This window comes from Aspergillus brunneoviolaceus (assembly GCF_003184695.1).
Source record: "Aspergillus brunneoviolaceus CBS 621.78 unplaced genomic scaffold BO95scaffold_42, whole genome shotgun sequence".
NCBI lineage: Eukaryota > Fungi > Ascomycota > Eurotiomycetes > Eurotiales > Aspergillaceae > Aspergillus > Aspergillus brunneoviolaceus.
In genome coordinates, this window is record NW_020290772.1 from 253,853 (window position 1) to 269,981 (window position 16,129).

Genomic DNA, 16,129 nt, shown 5'->3' on the forward strand with positions numbered 1-16,129 from the left:
CAATGAGGTTGAGTTGACTTGATCATGGTGCCTTGCGTGAACATTAGGGGAAGCGTGTCACGAAAGCCGAAATGAGCCGGTATACTAATGGTGAGTATATTCCAGGCCTCAACAGATGTTAAGGAATGCAGTGAGGCTATTGCGAAGATAGATATTCATGTAGAACGGAACTATGGCCAGTGGATGCGTAGCTGTCGACCGGTCGAGGAGGGAGTTGCAAGCGGTAGACCAAGCTAGGCGCCGAGGTCATCGAGGTTTCGACAACAGAACCGTCTGTCTTTGGCGCATGCCGTAGAGATATACAAGCATGCTGGCCATTATCACAGGAGGCTGATCCAAGTTTGGTACTCTGCCCGCCATACCCATATAGTTCATGGCTCGAAGCAGGCCATATACTTGCGGAGAACTATTTAGACCCTATTAAGACTCAAAGCTCAGTGAGCGTATCTGAAGCCATTCATTACAGCCTATACAGAATCATCCTTGCCCAGCGACCTTTTTGCATGCATGAGTTGAGATCTAGCGAGACGTGATTAGAGCTGGCATGATAGAGGAGAATCAGGAATCAGGAAGTATAAGATGCGGTCCGCACTCCTACTTACAGTACATTAACTACGTGCACTATTTCTTATCAGGCCACTGTTCCGCCTTATACACCGCTTGTTGCTAGTGGCAGAATTCAAAAGGTCCCTGGATGGCGAATTAACGCGTTCCTGTCCATCTTGTTTCTTTTTTTACAGTATCCCCACTTGCCTTTCACGTATACCTTACCTTTTGCTCTACTAACGTCCCAGGTAACTTTCAATCCCTGGTGTACTCCGTGCAACCGTCTCATTCTCCCATTCACAGGGCTGAAGATCAAATAATTAGCCCTTCACCGATACAACTTCTCTAGCGGATTCTGTTGTTCCAGAACTCCTGCATTTTCCTCCTTGTCCGCCTCCACCTTTCATCTTCGTACACAACCCTATCGCCTGGCGGATATCGACAAACCCGCTTCTACTTGTCACTAAATAGACTCTTGCCCACTTCTCACCTTCCATCACCTCTTACAGCTCTCTGTTATTTACCAAAATCATGATACTCTTTCGCTTCATTGGTTCTGGTCAACTTGCATGAGTTAGTAAGTAGCTTCTTCTCGAGTACGGTGAAAATCACGTGGCATCGAATCTAATCCGGTACCTGCAGATCACCCACGGAAATGGAGCCTGGCGGGGATCCCCTCGACTGGACAGTTGACGAGGTGGTACAGTTTCTGTGCCATAATCCTGACGCACCATGGTCTCTCTCTTCCTCGGTTGTCGCGCGACCAGATCCTGTCACCTTCGAGGCCGCTCTACGGGACAATGTGATCACGGGGGAGGTGCTTCTCCATGATGTTGACATTCATTCCTTGAAAGATGACTTGGGTCTAAAAGCTCTTGGTCCCCGCAGTAGTATGCATAGTGCTGTTAGATACCTGCAGCGGAAATCTTCCAAGTACCTTCAATCTACGACGCTATCTACGACTCCCTTCAGGAATCACGTTCCGGATTATACTCGGTCTCCCACTCGGTCTGCGTTCGCAAGCCCCGCAACTCTATCCCACACACAAGTGTCTTGCATAGAGACTCTTCAACGAGATGTTCTGCAGACCCCCCGCGTCCCTCCCTCTTTCACACCTATTACTTCAGTCCCAGTGGTGAAGTCAGTAGAGCCTCAGGATCAGTTGCAACATTTCACTGCTGAGGACAGACACACACCAGATGACGACGGCGAAGAAGATGGCGAAGAAGACGGCGTAAGCCTTGTTGTTCAATCAAATGTCGGTGCATCATCACAGGAGTCTCACAAGCGTTCACGTCCTGGCGAGCAATTGGTAATTGACAGAGAGGGAAGGAAACGACGCAAGCTTGATCTAAGCAAACTCGAAGACAAAGCTGATAGTGCAATTGACAAAACTGTCGACAAGTCTGCCAACCAATCTTCGAGTAGGCAATGGTACATGGGACCCGACGCGACCACGCCCTCCAAGTTGTTCTACCCTTCAAGTCCCGCGACAGAAGACGACAGATTCTTGATCTTTGGCTCACAATGTCCCCCAGCTAGGCGCACCTTCGTCAATAAATGTCTATCTCACTTTTATCGCCAAGATCCCGTGCGACTGGGCCCTACCAAGCAGGCTGTGATCCCCTACAATCCAATCAAAGGAGGGAAAGCAGGTCAAAGATTTTTTACTCTTTATACCTCCAAAGGTGGCCACGTTGCAGTGAGTAAGCAAGATTTCCGGGACTGGCCACAGCTTGAGAATTCCAGGAGCTTGAATGGTCCTGAACCGCCAAAGACCTCTGACCCATATTCATGGCTTCTGGAAAAGTACCCCGCTCAAGAAGATGATCAGGATGCCTTTCCGTTGTACGGAGACTCAGGGTCTGAGGGTGACTACGACGAGGAGACTTGGCGGGAGATTGACGAGGAGTCTCGAGCCCCCGTGAATGGAAAACGAGCCAAGCTTACTTCTGATGCGGTCGAATCTATCATTGAGAAATGCATAGTGAAATATGAGACTGAGTGGCAGCAAATCTATAAGCCTAAAGAGGCAGCCAAGGCATGGGCGAAATGGATGGCAGCTACAAGGAGCAACAGCCGTAACCAGCAAATCAAAGAACTTACACGCTCACTCAAAAAGCTAGAAGGTCGCTTGCATAAACTGAAAAACGCAATCAAGCAAGTTGACTACTCTTCGGAACCCGAGCTACAAACCCAATGTCAAGCTCTACAACAGACGATCTTCAGAATGCAGAAGCACAAATATCATATTCATGTGATAGGACTCGAGACCTGCCCACCGAAAGTGGCTCCTCCCTCGAAATTATCGAAGTCCATAAATCGGCATAGTAAAAGAAGCGACGATGCTGAATCGCTCGACTCGGACTCCGACGATTTCATCGATGACTCTGAAGTACCACCACCACCCGTCCAACGCATTTCTTATCCAAATGGCGCGACGCAACCTTCTTCATCCTCAGATGATGAAGGAGACATAATCAGTGTTTCCGGAACTATACGAAGGGTGAGATCTCGAGGATATCCATTCGCCGTTTCAAGTTCACCAGACTCAACGCCTGTCGTAATCAATGATGAGACACCGAAAGTCATTGACCTTACAGATGACACACCACACCCTGATGACTATGACATCGCGACACCACCTCTGAATCCAGTTCAGGTTGAGGTGCCGCGGGTTGACCCTACTCTATACGAGAGCATGTCTCCTGTTTCTGACTTTGGTTCCAGCTTCGCTCTAAAAAGAGAGGGATCGCAAAGAAGAAGATCCATTTCTCTGCCTGACATGGATGACTACGAAGCACTCAAAAAGCTGGACTCTAATCTGCTGGAGGAGCGTCGAGATCCGCGTCGTCTTCTCATCAAGCTGATTGCCAACCTTGCTCCCAAAGACCGGTTTCAGATGGCCGAGCGCATACCCAGCAGATATGAGGAAGCCGATCTTCGAGAGCTCACTGTGCGAGCGTTGGAGTTGATGCTTCAGAGCCAAGACCGATTGCCTGACTTTGAATATACAGAGAGTATGCTCGTCATGCGCGCTTCGTCCTTCTACATTTCCTGGGTAACTTGTTCCCGACTCACGGCCAAGGGGATTGCTAGAAACAAAGTTCGTAGAGCATTGCGGGAAGTTGAAGGCTATGGGGAGTTCTATCAGGAGTTGTCCTACCATCTGAAAGCATACTGTGATTGGGAACGAGGCAATGGGTTTGGCCATAGCGATGTCACCGACACACCTCATAGGCTCAGAAAACGAGAAGTCAAAGAGAGCGAAGCTGCTAGAAAGGCACGAGAGAATGCGCAACGCCGTGTTGCAATGCAAGAGAACTCCGCAAAGCTGTACATGGAGAGCATGGGAGCAGCCAATACCGACCATACGAATCAAGTTGTGAGCTTTGGGGATCCACCAATTCATCTGCATCAGGCCATCGCGCGGCGAGTGAAACCTCATCAGCTGAAAGGGATTCAATTCATGTGGCGAGAACTGATAGTCGATGAGACTCATCAGGGTTGTTTGCTAGCCCACACAATGGGCTTGGGCAAGACAATGCAGGTCATATCACTTTTGGTGACTATCTCTGCCGCTTCTAACTCCCTCAATCCTGACATCAAGAAACAAGTACCGGAGAGATTTCGTCGTTCTCAGACATTGGTACTCTGCCCGTCGTCGTTGACCGACAACTGGCAGGACGAATTATACTTGTGGACCCCCCCTACTGTCAAAATTGGACCTTTTTATAAAATCACAAGCAGTGAATTACTGCATGCGAGGCTTGAAACGGTCCAAGAGTGGTATGAAGGAGGTGGAATACTCATCTTGAGTTATGACATGTTCCGCAGTTGGATCATGAACAGGGAAACCTCGAAGAGGTCAAAACCCTTGCCGGATGCAGACCATGAAAAAGTCAAGAGGTGGCTTCTCGATGGTCCTAATATTGTCATTGCCGATGAAGCGCACAAGATGAAAAACTCGTCTTCGGCAGTTGCCGTAGCAGCAATGCAAATCAAGACCAAAAGTCGCGTCGCCTTGACCGGCTCCCCACTCGCCAACAATCTCACAGATTACTATGCTATGGTGAATTGGATCGCGGAGGGCTACTTGGGTGAACCACGCGAGTTCCAGGCACACTATGTTGAACCCATTGAGGAGGGTTTGTATGTTGACAGCACGTACACTGAGCGCCGCAGGTCTCTTGTGAGGCTTAATGTACTCAAAGAAATCCTCGAGCCCAAAATCAACCGCGCGGATATCTCTGTTCTTGCTGGAAGCTTGCCCCCAAAGGTTGAATTTGTCATCACTGTGCCTCTGACGGACGTACAACAGGCCGCCTACAATTCGTATGTGCGGTCGATCTTGGAAGGCAGATGCGACGTCAATCGAATGGAGATTCTGTCCTGGCTCGCGGTTCTCGGGCTCTGCTGCAATCATCCGGTGTGCTTCAGGGATAAGCTCCAGAGCCGATTCAATGACGCCCAGAAGATCGATAAACGGCTGGAAGGATTTGAGAAAGCCCCGGGTGACGAGCCTATTTCGCAATTGGGTCTTGATTTGACAAAATTACAGAATGAACAGGAACAAATTTACTCGGCCGTGCCCAACATCGAAGCTATCGAACTGTCTCATCGAGCCCGAATCTTGCACAAGATCATCAACGAATCTGTCCGTGTTGGTGACAAAGTGTTGGTCTTCTCACATAGCATCCCGACACTTAATTATGTCGAAGTCATTCTCAGCAGGTCAGGCTGGAGATACTGTCGTCTAGACGGGCAGACACCGGTCTCTCAGCGGCAGGGCGCAGTCAAGCGGTTCAATGGAAATTCTCCCGAGCTCATCTATCTGATCTCGACCCGCGCGGGAGGGCTTGGTCTCAATATCCCTGGCGCAAATCGGGTGATAATCTTTGATTTCACCTTCAACCCTGTCTGGGAAGAGCAAGCCGTCGGGCGTGCGTACCGTCTTGGTCAGAAAAAGCCGGTCTTTGTGTACCGATTCCTCTCGGGTGGCACATTTGAGGAGGTCATGTACAATAAAGCGGTCTACAAAACCCAACTTGCATTCCGCGTTGTTGACAAGAAAAACCCAGTCCGCTGGGCGTCAAAGAAGCTTGGCGAGTACTTATTCCCGGTCAAGAATGTGCCACAAACAGACGTCTCCGAGTACATAGGGAAGGATCCTGAGGTGTTGGATAAAATCCTCGAGAGAGACGCACGTTCAAAGGAAAGCATCATTCGGAAGATCGGCTTGACTGAAACCTTCCAGAAAGAGGACAACGACAAGTTGACTGAGGAAGAAAAGCGAGAGGCTCTAGAGGTCATCACCGACGAACGCCTCAAACGCGAAGATCCGGCCGCCTGGCAAGAACGAATGAGAGAAAAACAAAGGCTCGCGACGGTCATTGTCCCCTATGGCTCGTATTCTCAGCCCCTTGCCCAGCCCTCATCGATGCCTATAGCTCGGGCTCCCCTTCCATATCAATACACGTATTCGCAGCACCCGCCACCGATGCCTCAGCTTTTGCCATCCCAGTCCATGGTTCCACCCAGCGCCCACAATTCCGGTCCTCCTGCTCTCGGTCCTGACCTGAGCCATTTTCAATTACCAGGCCCGATGTACAACCATCTGCAACCGCCACCGGCCCAGCACAGTCCGCTAGCATCTCAGCCTTACTCACAGCCAGTAACGTCGCACTCGGCTACTATGCAAGACGGCCTCATCGTAGGTAACGGTGACGCTGGATACGCCCCACCGTTCGCGAATCAGATTACCGCTGTGCCAGTGCAAGCGACCGGAACACAGAATGACGGTGGATACTCCCAGCCACTTATAGATCCTTCTATCACTCACCCCGTGCAGACGGACACGATAGAGAGTGAGGAAGAATACTTTCCACCGTCCCCGGTGCTTCTGACCCCAACACCAGCGTCAGAACTGCAGCAGACCAGCACTGAGAGCACACTTCTACTCGACGACAAACTTACTGTCGGACAGCAGCAGGTTGTCTCTCCATTTTTCCAGAACACTTCTACTCCCCAGCAGGAAACCTCACCCAGTGTGCCCGAGAAAAATACTGTCTGCAAGACCCAGTGAAGCACCACGCGGAGGATCCGTGACGAAGAATGATTTCCGCATCCCTTACACCCGGTCTCTGATTCATATTTCAGTCTATCAAGATTGTTTCTTTCCATGTAGTTGCATATACTTCTACGATGTCCCTCACGACAGGTACCTTCCTTCTGTTTCCTAGGGCAGGATGGAGGACTTTGTCTATTTTCTACTGTCACTTCTAGTACCCTTCACAGCACAAATTTTTCTTACGGACTCTTGTACATCACTTACCACCGCTACCCTTTGTCAACAATTCCAGGATCGAATGGCGTCGAGTGAAGCCGACTCGAGTCGAGTCGCTCTTTTGTACTACTGCTCGGCGTCGCGGTCAAAGTTTGCTTCTCAACGCTCTTTTTTCTTCTTGCTTCTAGTCAACGAATAATGATACTCTTCACGGTTAGTTGGGTCAGTTGAAACTGTTACGTATGACATGGTGGGGCATAGTGATTGTGGGGTTTTCCTTTAGTCTTTTTACAGACTGACTTCACATCTGCATTTGCATCAAGCACGGCTCGCACCCAGGTTACTGTTTCCTTTCTCTTTTTGTGATGGTCGTACAGGATGGTGCGATAACTGAAAACATAACCTTGAAATGGATTGATGAAATTGATATGCAATGGAAAATTATGATAGCCTTTTTGATTGCGGGGTTTCCCTCAGTTGAAATCGTTGGCATACGTGCTTCGTTCGTGTGGGGATTGGCGGGAAACGCGCATATTCGGAAGGTGTGCGGTGTTTGAGAGGTGCACAGGAGACCTACTCTAGATGTAGTGCTTTTGTCGTGCACAAATAAGGAACAGTGATACCTCACATACCATGGTAAATTTCTAAAAATCCCGAAAGATAAGTCCGCAGAGCTGGCTGGCTAATAACACTAACAGGGTACACGGAAACCAGAACTAGATGCCTAAAATCCTCTATTCCGCGGCAGAGCACTGAGTTTCGAGCGAGGCGGAGGGCAGAAATGAGGCTATGTGTTTAATGGCCTCAACCTCTAGTCATATGACAGTACAGTACAACAAACACCCTTTCACTACTTCAGAAGCGACTCCAAGTCCGCCACCCTGGTGGCCTTGTCATCGAGCTTCTTCTTCGTGGACGTCTCACGGAACGCCGCCAGCATCAGCTTGCGCTTCGTGTCCTGGATCGCCAGCACACGGTCCTCGATACTGTCCTCCATGACCAGGCGCCAGACCGTGGTCTCACGCTTCTGGCCCAGCCGGTAGACACGGTCCACGGCCTGGTCTTCGATGGCGGGCGCCCACCAACTGTCGGCGAGGATGGCCTGGTTGGCGGCAACAAGGTTCAGACCGACGCTACAGACGCTCAGACTGGCGAGCAGGACAGTGCATTCGGGATCGCTGGAGAAGCGGGTTGTGGAGTTGTCGCGCGCGAGGGAGTTCATCTTGCCGTCGATACGCGCGAAGCCAATCCCGTGGCGTTGGAGGTGGGGCTCCACCAGATCTAGGAACGAGGTCCACTGGCTGAAGACCACGGTTTTGGTGTCGGCAGCCTGGCCCTTCGCGGTGAGGATCTTGACCAGGGCTTCGATCTTACTGCTGGGGTTGTCGGGGTCGGCGACGACGGTGTCCGTGCTTTCACCCATCTCCGCGGCGGGGGAGACGAGCGTTGTGTTGTCTTCGATGTCGGCGCGACACATGGGGCACTTGTGTTGGCGGTCGATCACTTCTTCGATGCACTTCCGGCAAAAGGCGTGAGCGCAGGCGGTGATCACGGGTTGTTCCTGCTGTATGGGGTCGAGACAGATGGGGCAGGAATCTTGACTTTCAATGCGGATTTGCAGGACATCTTGAAGCGTTTTGATGTTCTCTGGGGTCAAGGGAACGACCTTGTTCTTCTCGAGGAACTCCGCTAGTTTGTCAATGCGGTTCTTGCAAAGCGCCCAGTGGTTGCAGACTTGTCGCAGACGTAGGATGACTTCGAGAAGGTGAGAATATGTGGCGCCGCCTTTGTCCTTCGATTTGAAATCTATGAGCATGCCTTGCGCCTCAGACCTGGGAATTGTTAGTGAGCCAGAGACAGTGGGAAAGAAAGCCCGGTGGTGAAACATACTGGAACATGTCATATTTCTCTTGCTCGTGCGGATAAAATTTGATACGTAGGACCCGGGAAGTGAGCGGAGGAAGACGCAAATTCACGAAGTTCATATCCTTCCGACGGCGCAAGCAGAGTGTACTCATCAGAGCTTGTAGTAGGAAACGAGCATTGGGATCTTCAGACATAAGAGGCCGAACGAGAACGCTGTTGAACACAGACATATCCTCAAGGCCACCGGTGAGTCGGAGGAAGCGAACTTGGGAGTAAAGGTCCTTGAGGGTATTCACGATAGGGGTTCCTGTAAGCGTCCAGCGCGAGTCTGCCCTTAGGTTACACGCCGCAATAGAACCTTTAGAACGTGGATTGCGAATCGTATGACCCTCGTCAAGGACTACACGACGCCATTGGAGCGAGAATAGCCCCTTCCTCGGAGGCGCTTTGGCATTCGGGTTGTACTCCATAGCCAAAGCACCATAGCTTGTGATGACGATATCATACTGATCGAGGTTGGCGGCCTCCTTCTTCCCTTGACCATGGTAGACATGCACTTTAGGGGCTCGGTCGCTGTGAGTGTGATCCTGTGCCTGGTTCTTCCAATTGCTCATCACGCCCACTGGGGAGATGATCAAAGTGGCTTTAGAAGAGGCTGGAGTCTTGGGCTGGGAATTTGCGAGGATCAAAGAGATGATCTGAATCGTCTTGCCAAGGCCCATGTCATCAGCCAGGATACCACCACTGGCCAGAGGGGGCGTCTGTGAGGTAGAGTAATTGGTAGCGATGTTGGTGAATTTGTTGCCATTCCTCTTCCACAATTGCACAACCTCCGCAGATCCAGCTGCAGGAGGTACCGGGTTCTCCTGAGCAATCATCCAAGCCAACCCCTGGCGCTGATATGGTAGAAGCTGTGTAGCCAGAGAATCTGGATTTTCGGCCATGGGCATCTTTTCTAAGTCAGCTTCTTTGATGCCAAAGTCTTCATTCACTTGACCGATATCGCGAGGGTTGAAGGTGCTGCTTTGTCCAATGAGCTCTTCAAGACTTTCCTGGTTCTCAATATCCAGGTCACCTTCCCCGGAGTAGAGATTTGAGTAGCCCATATTACTTGAAAGCTGCCACTCCTTATCCTTTTTGCTCTTTGCCATGGCACGAGCCAGCTTGGCCGCTTGCTTCTCGGCCTTCTCACGCTCTTTCTGCCGTTTACTCTCCTCCCGCTCCCTTTGTCTGATGCCATTCAAAGGCAACCTGTCCGCTTCCATGCTGCTTTTGAGAGCGCGTCGGAGCTCAGGATTACTCGTGCCGTAGAGTCTCAGCACGACGGGACAGTCATAAGCGCCAATGACACCTGTCAGCATGCCTTCAACGAGCAAAGACCGCTCATCCTATATGCGAGGTTTTAGCAGATCGCCAACGCCGGAGCTACACTCGCATGTACAGCACTTTGCGCAGCATACCAGATACTTTGCCAGCTTGGCTGCCATGGTTCTTGGAATGTGACCAATCTGGTTGCCCATCACGTTGTCAACTCGAATCGCGTTTCTATCGTACTGATTCGAAGGCTCTCGTTTGATGATCACATGCTCGCCAATGGTGGCATGCCCTCTGTAGTAGCGAACGCCCACAATCTTCGTGTTCAGGTCGCCGTAATGCAGCAACGAACCGGATTCCTCTACATCTTGGCTGCTTTGAACCAGATCAGCAGCCCGGGCGTCGTCGTCGTCGTCCTCTTCGTTTCCGATGAAGGATTGCGATGCTTGTCCAAGAGGGACATAGGCTGTTTCCTCACCAAAGCGCTGCCCGAAGCTGGTACGCGCCGACTTGAAACGCGCATACGGGCTGCTGTCGGCGAAGTCAGTATAATCGATGCCCCGCTTCTCCGGATGAAGGCCCATGATAGAAATGGGTACCTGGCCAAGCGCCGGAGAATTTCCCGTGGTCGATGTTTCGAAATCAGGTGCTGATGTTATACACTACCGTACCTAGTAAGTTAGTGTAGTGGAATTGATCAATAACAGCAATGGATCTCTCGCTTCGATGACGCGGAAAGACACGCGCCCATGTGACCAATGAACATGTGACATCGCCCCGGACTCCCGCCAGTTGCCGATTGAGAACATGATGTCAGTATATCAACAGATCCAGCACTCTGTCCTCTGTTACTGAGTAGAAGTGAACGGGGCAAAAACTCAATCATGAACTGGATAGATAAGAGTCACTCAAATCCGCAGATATGCCAAATGTGCATAACATTCCGCATATCGCTGACCTTCGTTTGGCAGCTTGTCTACTCCGCATAATGCACAATTGGCAGGTGGTAAGGAGTGCAGCACGCAACAAGGGGGAGGGTTATCATGCTTTGAAATGCATGGGAAATGCTCAGAAGAAAAAAGCAAACCAAAAGGAATCGAAGAGAAAGACAGGGACTGAATCGTGCCCCTTGCGTTGGCGAATCAATCACCGCCCACCTCGTAATTCGGTGACGAACTATTGAGGGATCCGCCTTTTTTCAGTCCCTTTGCCCCCGAGAGTCGATCCCACCACTTACCTCCAAATTGGCTGTCCCATAGCATTATTTGACCATGGATACATAGTATAACCTTTTCCCCATACATCTGGATTTCTATCTCTACGATATATACAGTACATACTCTGGCACAGCACCTTGTGGGCTCCAGCAGTCCCACCACTCTTGCCGTTGTTGCTTACCACCCACCGCTTCCTGTTCAGGCATGAATTTGAGGCAGTGTCGATTATCGGATTACTAAACAGCTTCAACTGCCAGTCGAACTGAATCAACAATCTAGTCTCACTTTCTCAGGACATCTTTTGCGCCGCATATATATAACTATAGGGTACATCTTCTCTCGTGGTGGTCGTTTCTGATCGAATTGCGATCCTCCTATGGCCGCCACCCCTCCCATTCCTTTCTACCGCCAACTCGTCGAAGACTACCATAGTCAGTACGAATCGCTCATCCAGAATGGCGAGGCGAAGCCAGTTTTCCTCTGGCAACTGATTGCCCTTCTCTTGCTTCCTGTCCCGGCGCTCCTGGTTCCGCGGCGCAATGGCGGCCGCTATGTGCAGCTTTTCGTACTGGCTTGCATTTTCGGCACCGTCATCCACTTTCTGCGCCACCGACGCATGCTCCTTGGGGGCTACGGGTATATGGGCGGCTTGCTGCCAGCATGGTGGCTCATCTGGTGCGCCGTCTGGCTGGCGTACAGAAACGCCGAGCGCGAATGTCAACGGATTGTCAGAACGACGGTTTCCGCACCCTCGTCGGCAAAGGAAGGTTCCGCCACGCAGAGGGACAGGACGAACGCCACAGAGCACGCGCAACAGCAAAACGTCGAAAGGCTGGTATGGCAGCCGTATCCGCAAGCACTATCGCAGCGCCTGAGTTGGGTCCTAAGCTTGTTATTCGGCATGCGGGGACCTGAGTGGAACTGGCGCATCTCGTCGCTCGGCCCCTTGCCCTCCTCAGTCCACGCACAACTGAAAGCCAAAGATCCGTCCTTCCGTGCGGACGAGATAACGCAAGCAGAGGAGGAGCAGGCGGATACTGCTGCCATCCGGGCCCGTGTGCGCTCCGCCCTGATGCTCTGCATCCGATCCTATCTCACCCTGGATCTGATCAAGCTGCTCATGATCCGCGACACGTACTTTATGTACAACGGGAACATGGCCCTGGCGCCGCCCTACCCGTTCACCTGCCTCGCCGCCGTCCCCGGCCTGGTCCGGTTCTACCGTCTGGCGGTGACGGGCTTCGGCATCCACGCCGCGTTGGCCTTCGTGACCTCCTTCAACCCCCTCATCTTCGCGGGCCTGGCCCTCGCCTTCCCCCACGCGGCCCGCGCCGTGACCCCCGTGCCCCTCGACGCCGCCTGGCTGTACGGCGACACCTTCGGCCCCTTCCTCCCCTCCATCCTCGACCACGGCCTCATCGGCTGCTGGAGCAAATGGTGGCACCAGCTCTTCCGCGTCGGCTTCACCTCCACGGGCCGCTGGCTCATCTCCCGCCTCCCCCTCCCCGCACACACCGTTGCCCGTCCCGCCGTCCGCCAGCTGGTCTACACCTTCGTCGCCTTCGGCCTCAGCGGCCTGGTGCACTCGTGCGGCAGCTACGCGCAGATTGTCAAGACCAGCCCCGCGCGCGGCCCGTTCCGCTTCTTCATCCTCCAGGCCGTGGGGTTCATCGTGCAGGGCGTCGGCGCCCACGTCCTCGTTCCGCGGCTGCTGGGCGCGAACAAGCGAACCCTCCTGCCTCGAGGGTTGCGACGCGCCGCGAGTTTGGTCTTCGCGGTCGGGTGGTTGTACCTTACGGCGCCGGCTATTGCGGATGATTTCGCGAGAGGTGGGTTGTGGTTGACGGAGCCGTTGCCTGTGAGTCCGCTGCGTGGGCTGGGGATTGGGGTGAGAGAGGAAGATCAGGGGTGGTGGTGTTGGTCTTCCCCCTGGTTTCGGTATTGGGATGATGGGACGTATTGGGGCCGAGGGGTGCGGGTGGTGTGATTTCCAGATATGGGATCAAGTTTGGCTAGCTGTTTGGCGTACATGGTAGTTCTAGATAGATGACATAGATTTAGATCGATTGAAGACCGAGAACCGAGAACACAAGAATTTGGCTTGTTTATTTGGGCCTCTCGTTATGTCAAATTCTCCTTACTCGGTTATAAATACTCCGACAAAAATACGCGATTCAAGTCCATACGAGTACGGCCACCAGACTGAGTCGAAAACAGAATGTTTTTTGGTATCTCTCGAGCGTGCAGTGACCTATCCTAAATCGACCAACTAATATTGCTACTTCCTTCGTTTACTCATCCTCCTCGTCATCCGTATCCGGATCGATGTTCAGGGTGGGCATTTCATCGTCACTGTCGTCATCACCCGCTGTCTCGGCTGCGGCCACAACGGCACGCGGCTGAGGCGCCGAGGCCGAGGCCGAAGCCGAAGGTCCCGGCATCGAAATAACAGGCTTAGGAGCAGCGGTCGCCGTGATGGAAGAAGCGGGAACAGAGATAGCAGCCGTGCCCGTGAATGTAGCAGGCGAAGCGGCACCCAGCGAAGGTTGAGCAGGGACCTTGGTTTCTTGAGACTCAACTCGGACCTTTTTGCTCTGCGCGCCCTCCGTCGCGGTAGAAGGTGCAGGACTCTGCACCTCCGGGTCCTGCGCATAACTCCTCTTGTTTAGGGAGGGGCTGGAAGATGAAGGGGTCATTTCAACGTCCATCATATCCTGGTGAAGACTAGGGGTGGCAGAGGGCTTGAGGAAGCCGCTCGTTTCGGTAGGTGCTTGGGGCGCGAGCACAGCGTCCGTCTCTTCTTCTTCATCGTCATCATCATCGGCTACGCTATAGCCATTGGCGCCGGGGCCGTTCATCAAGACGGGCATACGCGGGCGAATGAGAGCCTCCACTTCCATCTCGGTGGAATAGCTGCGCGCCAGGAAAGGCATGATGCTTGTGCCTACGCCACGGCCTTGCATGTTAGCAAAGGGGTTGAGAACACTAGCCAACATCGCGTTCTTGTCGGAGGTCATGATGATGGTTCGGTCGATCTCCGCGCGCAGGGCTGGGGTGATGAGCTCGGTCGAGGTGTGCGACAGTACAGCCACGAGAAGCTCAGATGAGGCCTGTTTGAGGTTTGTAAATGTGGGAGAGCTGCTCAGCTGACGCCCGGGCTTCAATCCAGGGTTCAAGAAGGAGTCCGCGTTCACAGTAGCCTGACTGGACTTCGACTTCGACTTGGGGTCAGGCTTCTCCGTAGCCGCAGTCTGGGTGCTCAGAGGGGGCAACAGGTCGTGGCAGCAGGTACGAAGCACCGCTGTCAAAGAAGAGACACCTTGTTTGGTCATGCATGGACCCATGTGGGGTAGCAAGACGCGCAGCAGGTCGTAGACGGCCGTGCGGACTTCCCGGCTGAACTTCTCAGCACGAAACACCCAAAGAGCTTGCTCCAAAATGGTCTGTGCCACAGGGATGACAGCCGTCCCAAATGATTTGACAAGATCAACGAGTAGCCTGAGACAAGCGGCATGAATGCGAGGCAGCTCCGTAAGCAGGTGCTCTCTTTCAGCTCGGCCAATCTGCTGGTTGGCTTGGATCTCGCCGTCAGACGGGTACGTCACCATATTCAAGCGTGCGCAAAGATCCAAGATCGAACCCAGGGGAATGATCACAGTGGATGCTGTAGCGGTGTCCAGGAACTTGGAAAGCATGCGCAAAAGCACGACGAGCCGATTGACACCAGCAGGCAGGCCCTCCCAGCTACCCAGGCCCAATGCGTCAGGCCCATTTCCTACCTCCTGGCTATAGTTCTGTGGCATAGATAGTTGGCGCAACGCTGGGTCGACCGACTCCCACTGTTCCACGACTGCTCTCAAGACGTAAGAGGACGTTGCATGAATAGAGGCAATAGTCATCCGGCAGGCGTTCTTCCATTCTTCGCCGGAGGTGTTCTTCGGGGCGCAGTTATGCAGGGAGACGAACAGCTGCTGCGCAATATCTAAGATTGGCTCAGGGTACGTTGGCTCAGTCGAGCCAATGATGGCCTGGAGGACACTGTGAATCTGCGCTGTGAAGGGTCGGAAGATTGTCGGGTGCCTTGCAATCAGCTCCGCGAATGAATTGAGAACAATGTCCACGAAAGGGGTATTAGGCTTCAGCTTCCGAGTAGGCTCAGAGGATGGCTTGGTAGAAATTAAGTTCAAGGCCGCAGTGATAAAGCCAGGAAGAGACGGCGTTGTGATCTCGCGGACGAGGGTCGGGTATTGGTAGGTCAGGTGGAAGATCCTTGTCAAGGTGATGATGGCCATTTTCTTCGTGGAAACAGGATCGGGTTTCTTGAAGAAGACAAAAGCAATGCAATTAGTGACCACTATAGCATAGATTCAGGAAGAGGGCTTCTTACGTTCAAGATCCCGATAAGACCGCGGACGAACGGTTCGCATCCACGAAGAACCTCCCATTGACCGGCTTCCACCAACGCCTTGACAAGAACCACCGCTGTCCAGCGTCCTTCAACGCTTCGATCCTGCAGCAGACTGGCCAGTCGGGTCATAAGCTTATGCACCTGGACCGCATTGTCCGCATCCGACTTGGACTTCTGGCTCTGCGGAGTAGACAAAAGCTCCCCGCAATTACTTAGTGAAGCTGCGAGACATGAGGCGAGCGGAGGCAACTGCTTGACGGGGATATTGGTCAGGCGGTGGTTGACCGCATGAAGTGACATTGCCATATAAGCCATGGTGAGCGACAGCGATCGAACCTTGCAGCACAAAGCGAGCAAGAAGCAATTGAAGTGCGAAGGTCGCAAAGTTGAGAAGATTAGGTTTGTGTTTCTGTTCTCCAAATTGAGTCTAGGAAATTTTTTGGTGAAGCTCCGCCTGGACCGCGGAACGGTAAAAAAAAAGACACAATACAC

General features: G+C 52.5%; 5 protein-coding genes across 5 annotated transcripts; 3 read left to right on the plus strand and 2 right to left on the minus strand.

Annotated features, from left to right (window-relative positions):
* Window positions 1–986: 986 nt before the first annotated feature.
* On the plus strand, window positions 987–6,713 carry BO95DRAFT_169605 (putative SNF2 family helicase/ATPase). Its single transcript, XM_025580795.1, has 2 exons — window positions 987–1,123; window positions 1,189–6,713. Exon 2 carries the CDS (start codon window positions 1,202–1,204, stop codon window positions 6,629–6,631), a length of 5,430 nt encoding a protein of 1,809 aa, XP_025441259.1. The 5' UTR covers window positions 987–1,123; window positions 1,189–1,201; the 3' UTR covers window positions 6,632–6,713.
* BO95DRAFT_169574 (uncharacterized protein) lies at window positions 6,713–7,114 on the plus strand. The gene has a single exon (XM_025580794.1). It carries the CDS (start codon window positions 6,795–6,797, stop codon window positions 7,029–7,031), a length of 237 nt encoding a protein of 78 aa, XP_025441260.1. The 5' UTR covers window positions 6,713–6,794; the 3' UTR covers window positions 7,032–7,114.
* Window positions 7,115–7,215: 101 nt separating this feature from the next.
* On the minus strand, window positions 7,216–10,998 carry BO95DRAFT_415955 (DEAD/DEAH box helicase). The gene is made up of 3 exons (XM_025584373.1): window positions 10,159–10,998; window positions 8,723–10,086; window positions 7,216–8,664 (listed from the first exon to the last, which is right to left on the minus strand). The coding sequence occupies exons 1-3, from the start codon at window positions 10,594–10,596 to the stop codon at window positions 7,683–7,685; spliced, it is 2,784 nt and encodes a 927-aa protein (XP_025441261.1). The 5' UTR covers window positions 10,597–10,998; the 3' UTR covers window positions 7,216–7,682.
* Window positions 10,999–11,400: 402 nt separating this feature from the next.
* On the plus strand, window positions 11,401–13,368 carry BO95DRAFT_169570 (wax synthase family protein). Its single transcript, XM_025580793.1, has one exon. It carries the CDS (start codon window positions 11,606–11,608, stop codon window positions 13,214–13,216), a length of 1,611 nt encoding a protein of 536 aa, XP_025441262.1. The 5' UTR covers window positions 11,401–11,605; the 3' UTR covers window positions 13,217–13,368.
* Window positions 13,303–16,014, minus strand: BO95DRAFT_474312 (uncharacterized protein). Its single transcript, XM_025589792.1, has 2 exons — window positions 15,617–16,014; window positions 13,303–15,548 (listed from the first exon to the last, which is right to left on the minus strand). Exons 1-2 carry the CDS (start codon window positions 15,950–15,952, stop codon window positions 13,521–13,523), a joined length of 2,364 nt encoding a protein of 787 aa, XP_025441263.1. The 5' UTR covers window positions 15,953–16,014; the 3' UTR covers window positions 13,303–13,520.
* Between the last annotated feature and the right edge of the window lie 115 nt (window positions 16,015–16,129).

What these genes read in the sequence shown, in the direction of transcription:
- BO95DRAFT_169605 (XM_025580795.1), top strand. Translation starts at nt 1,202, where the DNA reads ATGGAGCCTGGCGGGGATCCCCTCGACTGGACAGTTGACGAGGTGGTA.
- BO95DRAFT_169574 (XM_025580794.1), top strand. Translation starts at nt 6,795, where the DNA reads ATGGAGGACTTTGTCTATTTTCTACTGTCACTTCTAGTACCCTTCACA.
- BO95DRAFT_415955 (XM_025584373.1), bottom strand. Translation starts at nt 10,596, where the DNA reads ATGGGCCTTCATCCGGAGAAGCGGGGCATCGATTATACTGACTTCGCC. An exon ending in CCAAGCTGGCAAAGTATCTG is followed by an intron (nt 10,087 to 10,158) that starts GTATGCTGCGCA and finishes CCTCGCATATAG; the next exon opens with GATGAGCGGTCTTTGCTCGT. An exon ending in GAGAAATATGACATGTTCCA is followed by an intron (nt 8,665 to 8,722) that starts GTATGTTTCACC and finishes AACAATTCCCAG; the next exon opens with GTCTGAGGCGCAAGGCATGC.
- BO95DRAFT_169570 (XM_025580793.1), top strand. Translation starts at nt 11,606, where the DNA reads ATGGCCGCCACCCCTCCCATTCCTTTCTACCGCCAACTCGTCGAAGAC.
- BO95DRAFT_474312 (XM_025589792.1), bottom strand. Translation starts at nt 15,952, where the DNA reads ATGGCTTATATGGCAATGTCACTTCATGCGGTCAACCACCGCCTGACC. An exon ending in GTCTTATCGGGATCTTGAAC is followed by an intron (nt 15,549 to 15,616) that starts GTAAGAAGCCCT and finishes GTCTTCTTCAAG; the next exon opens with AAACCCGATCCTGTTTCCAC.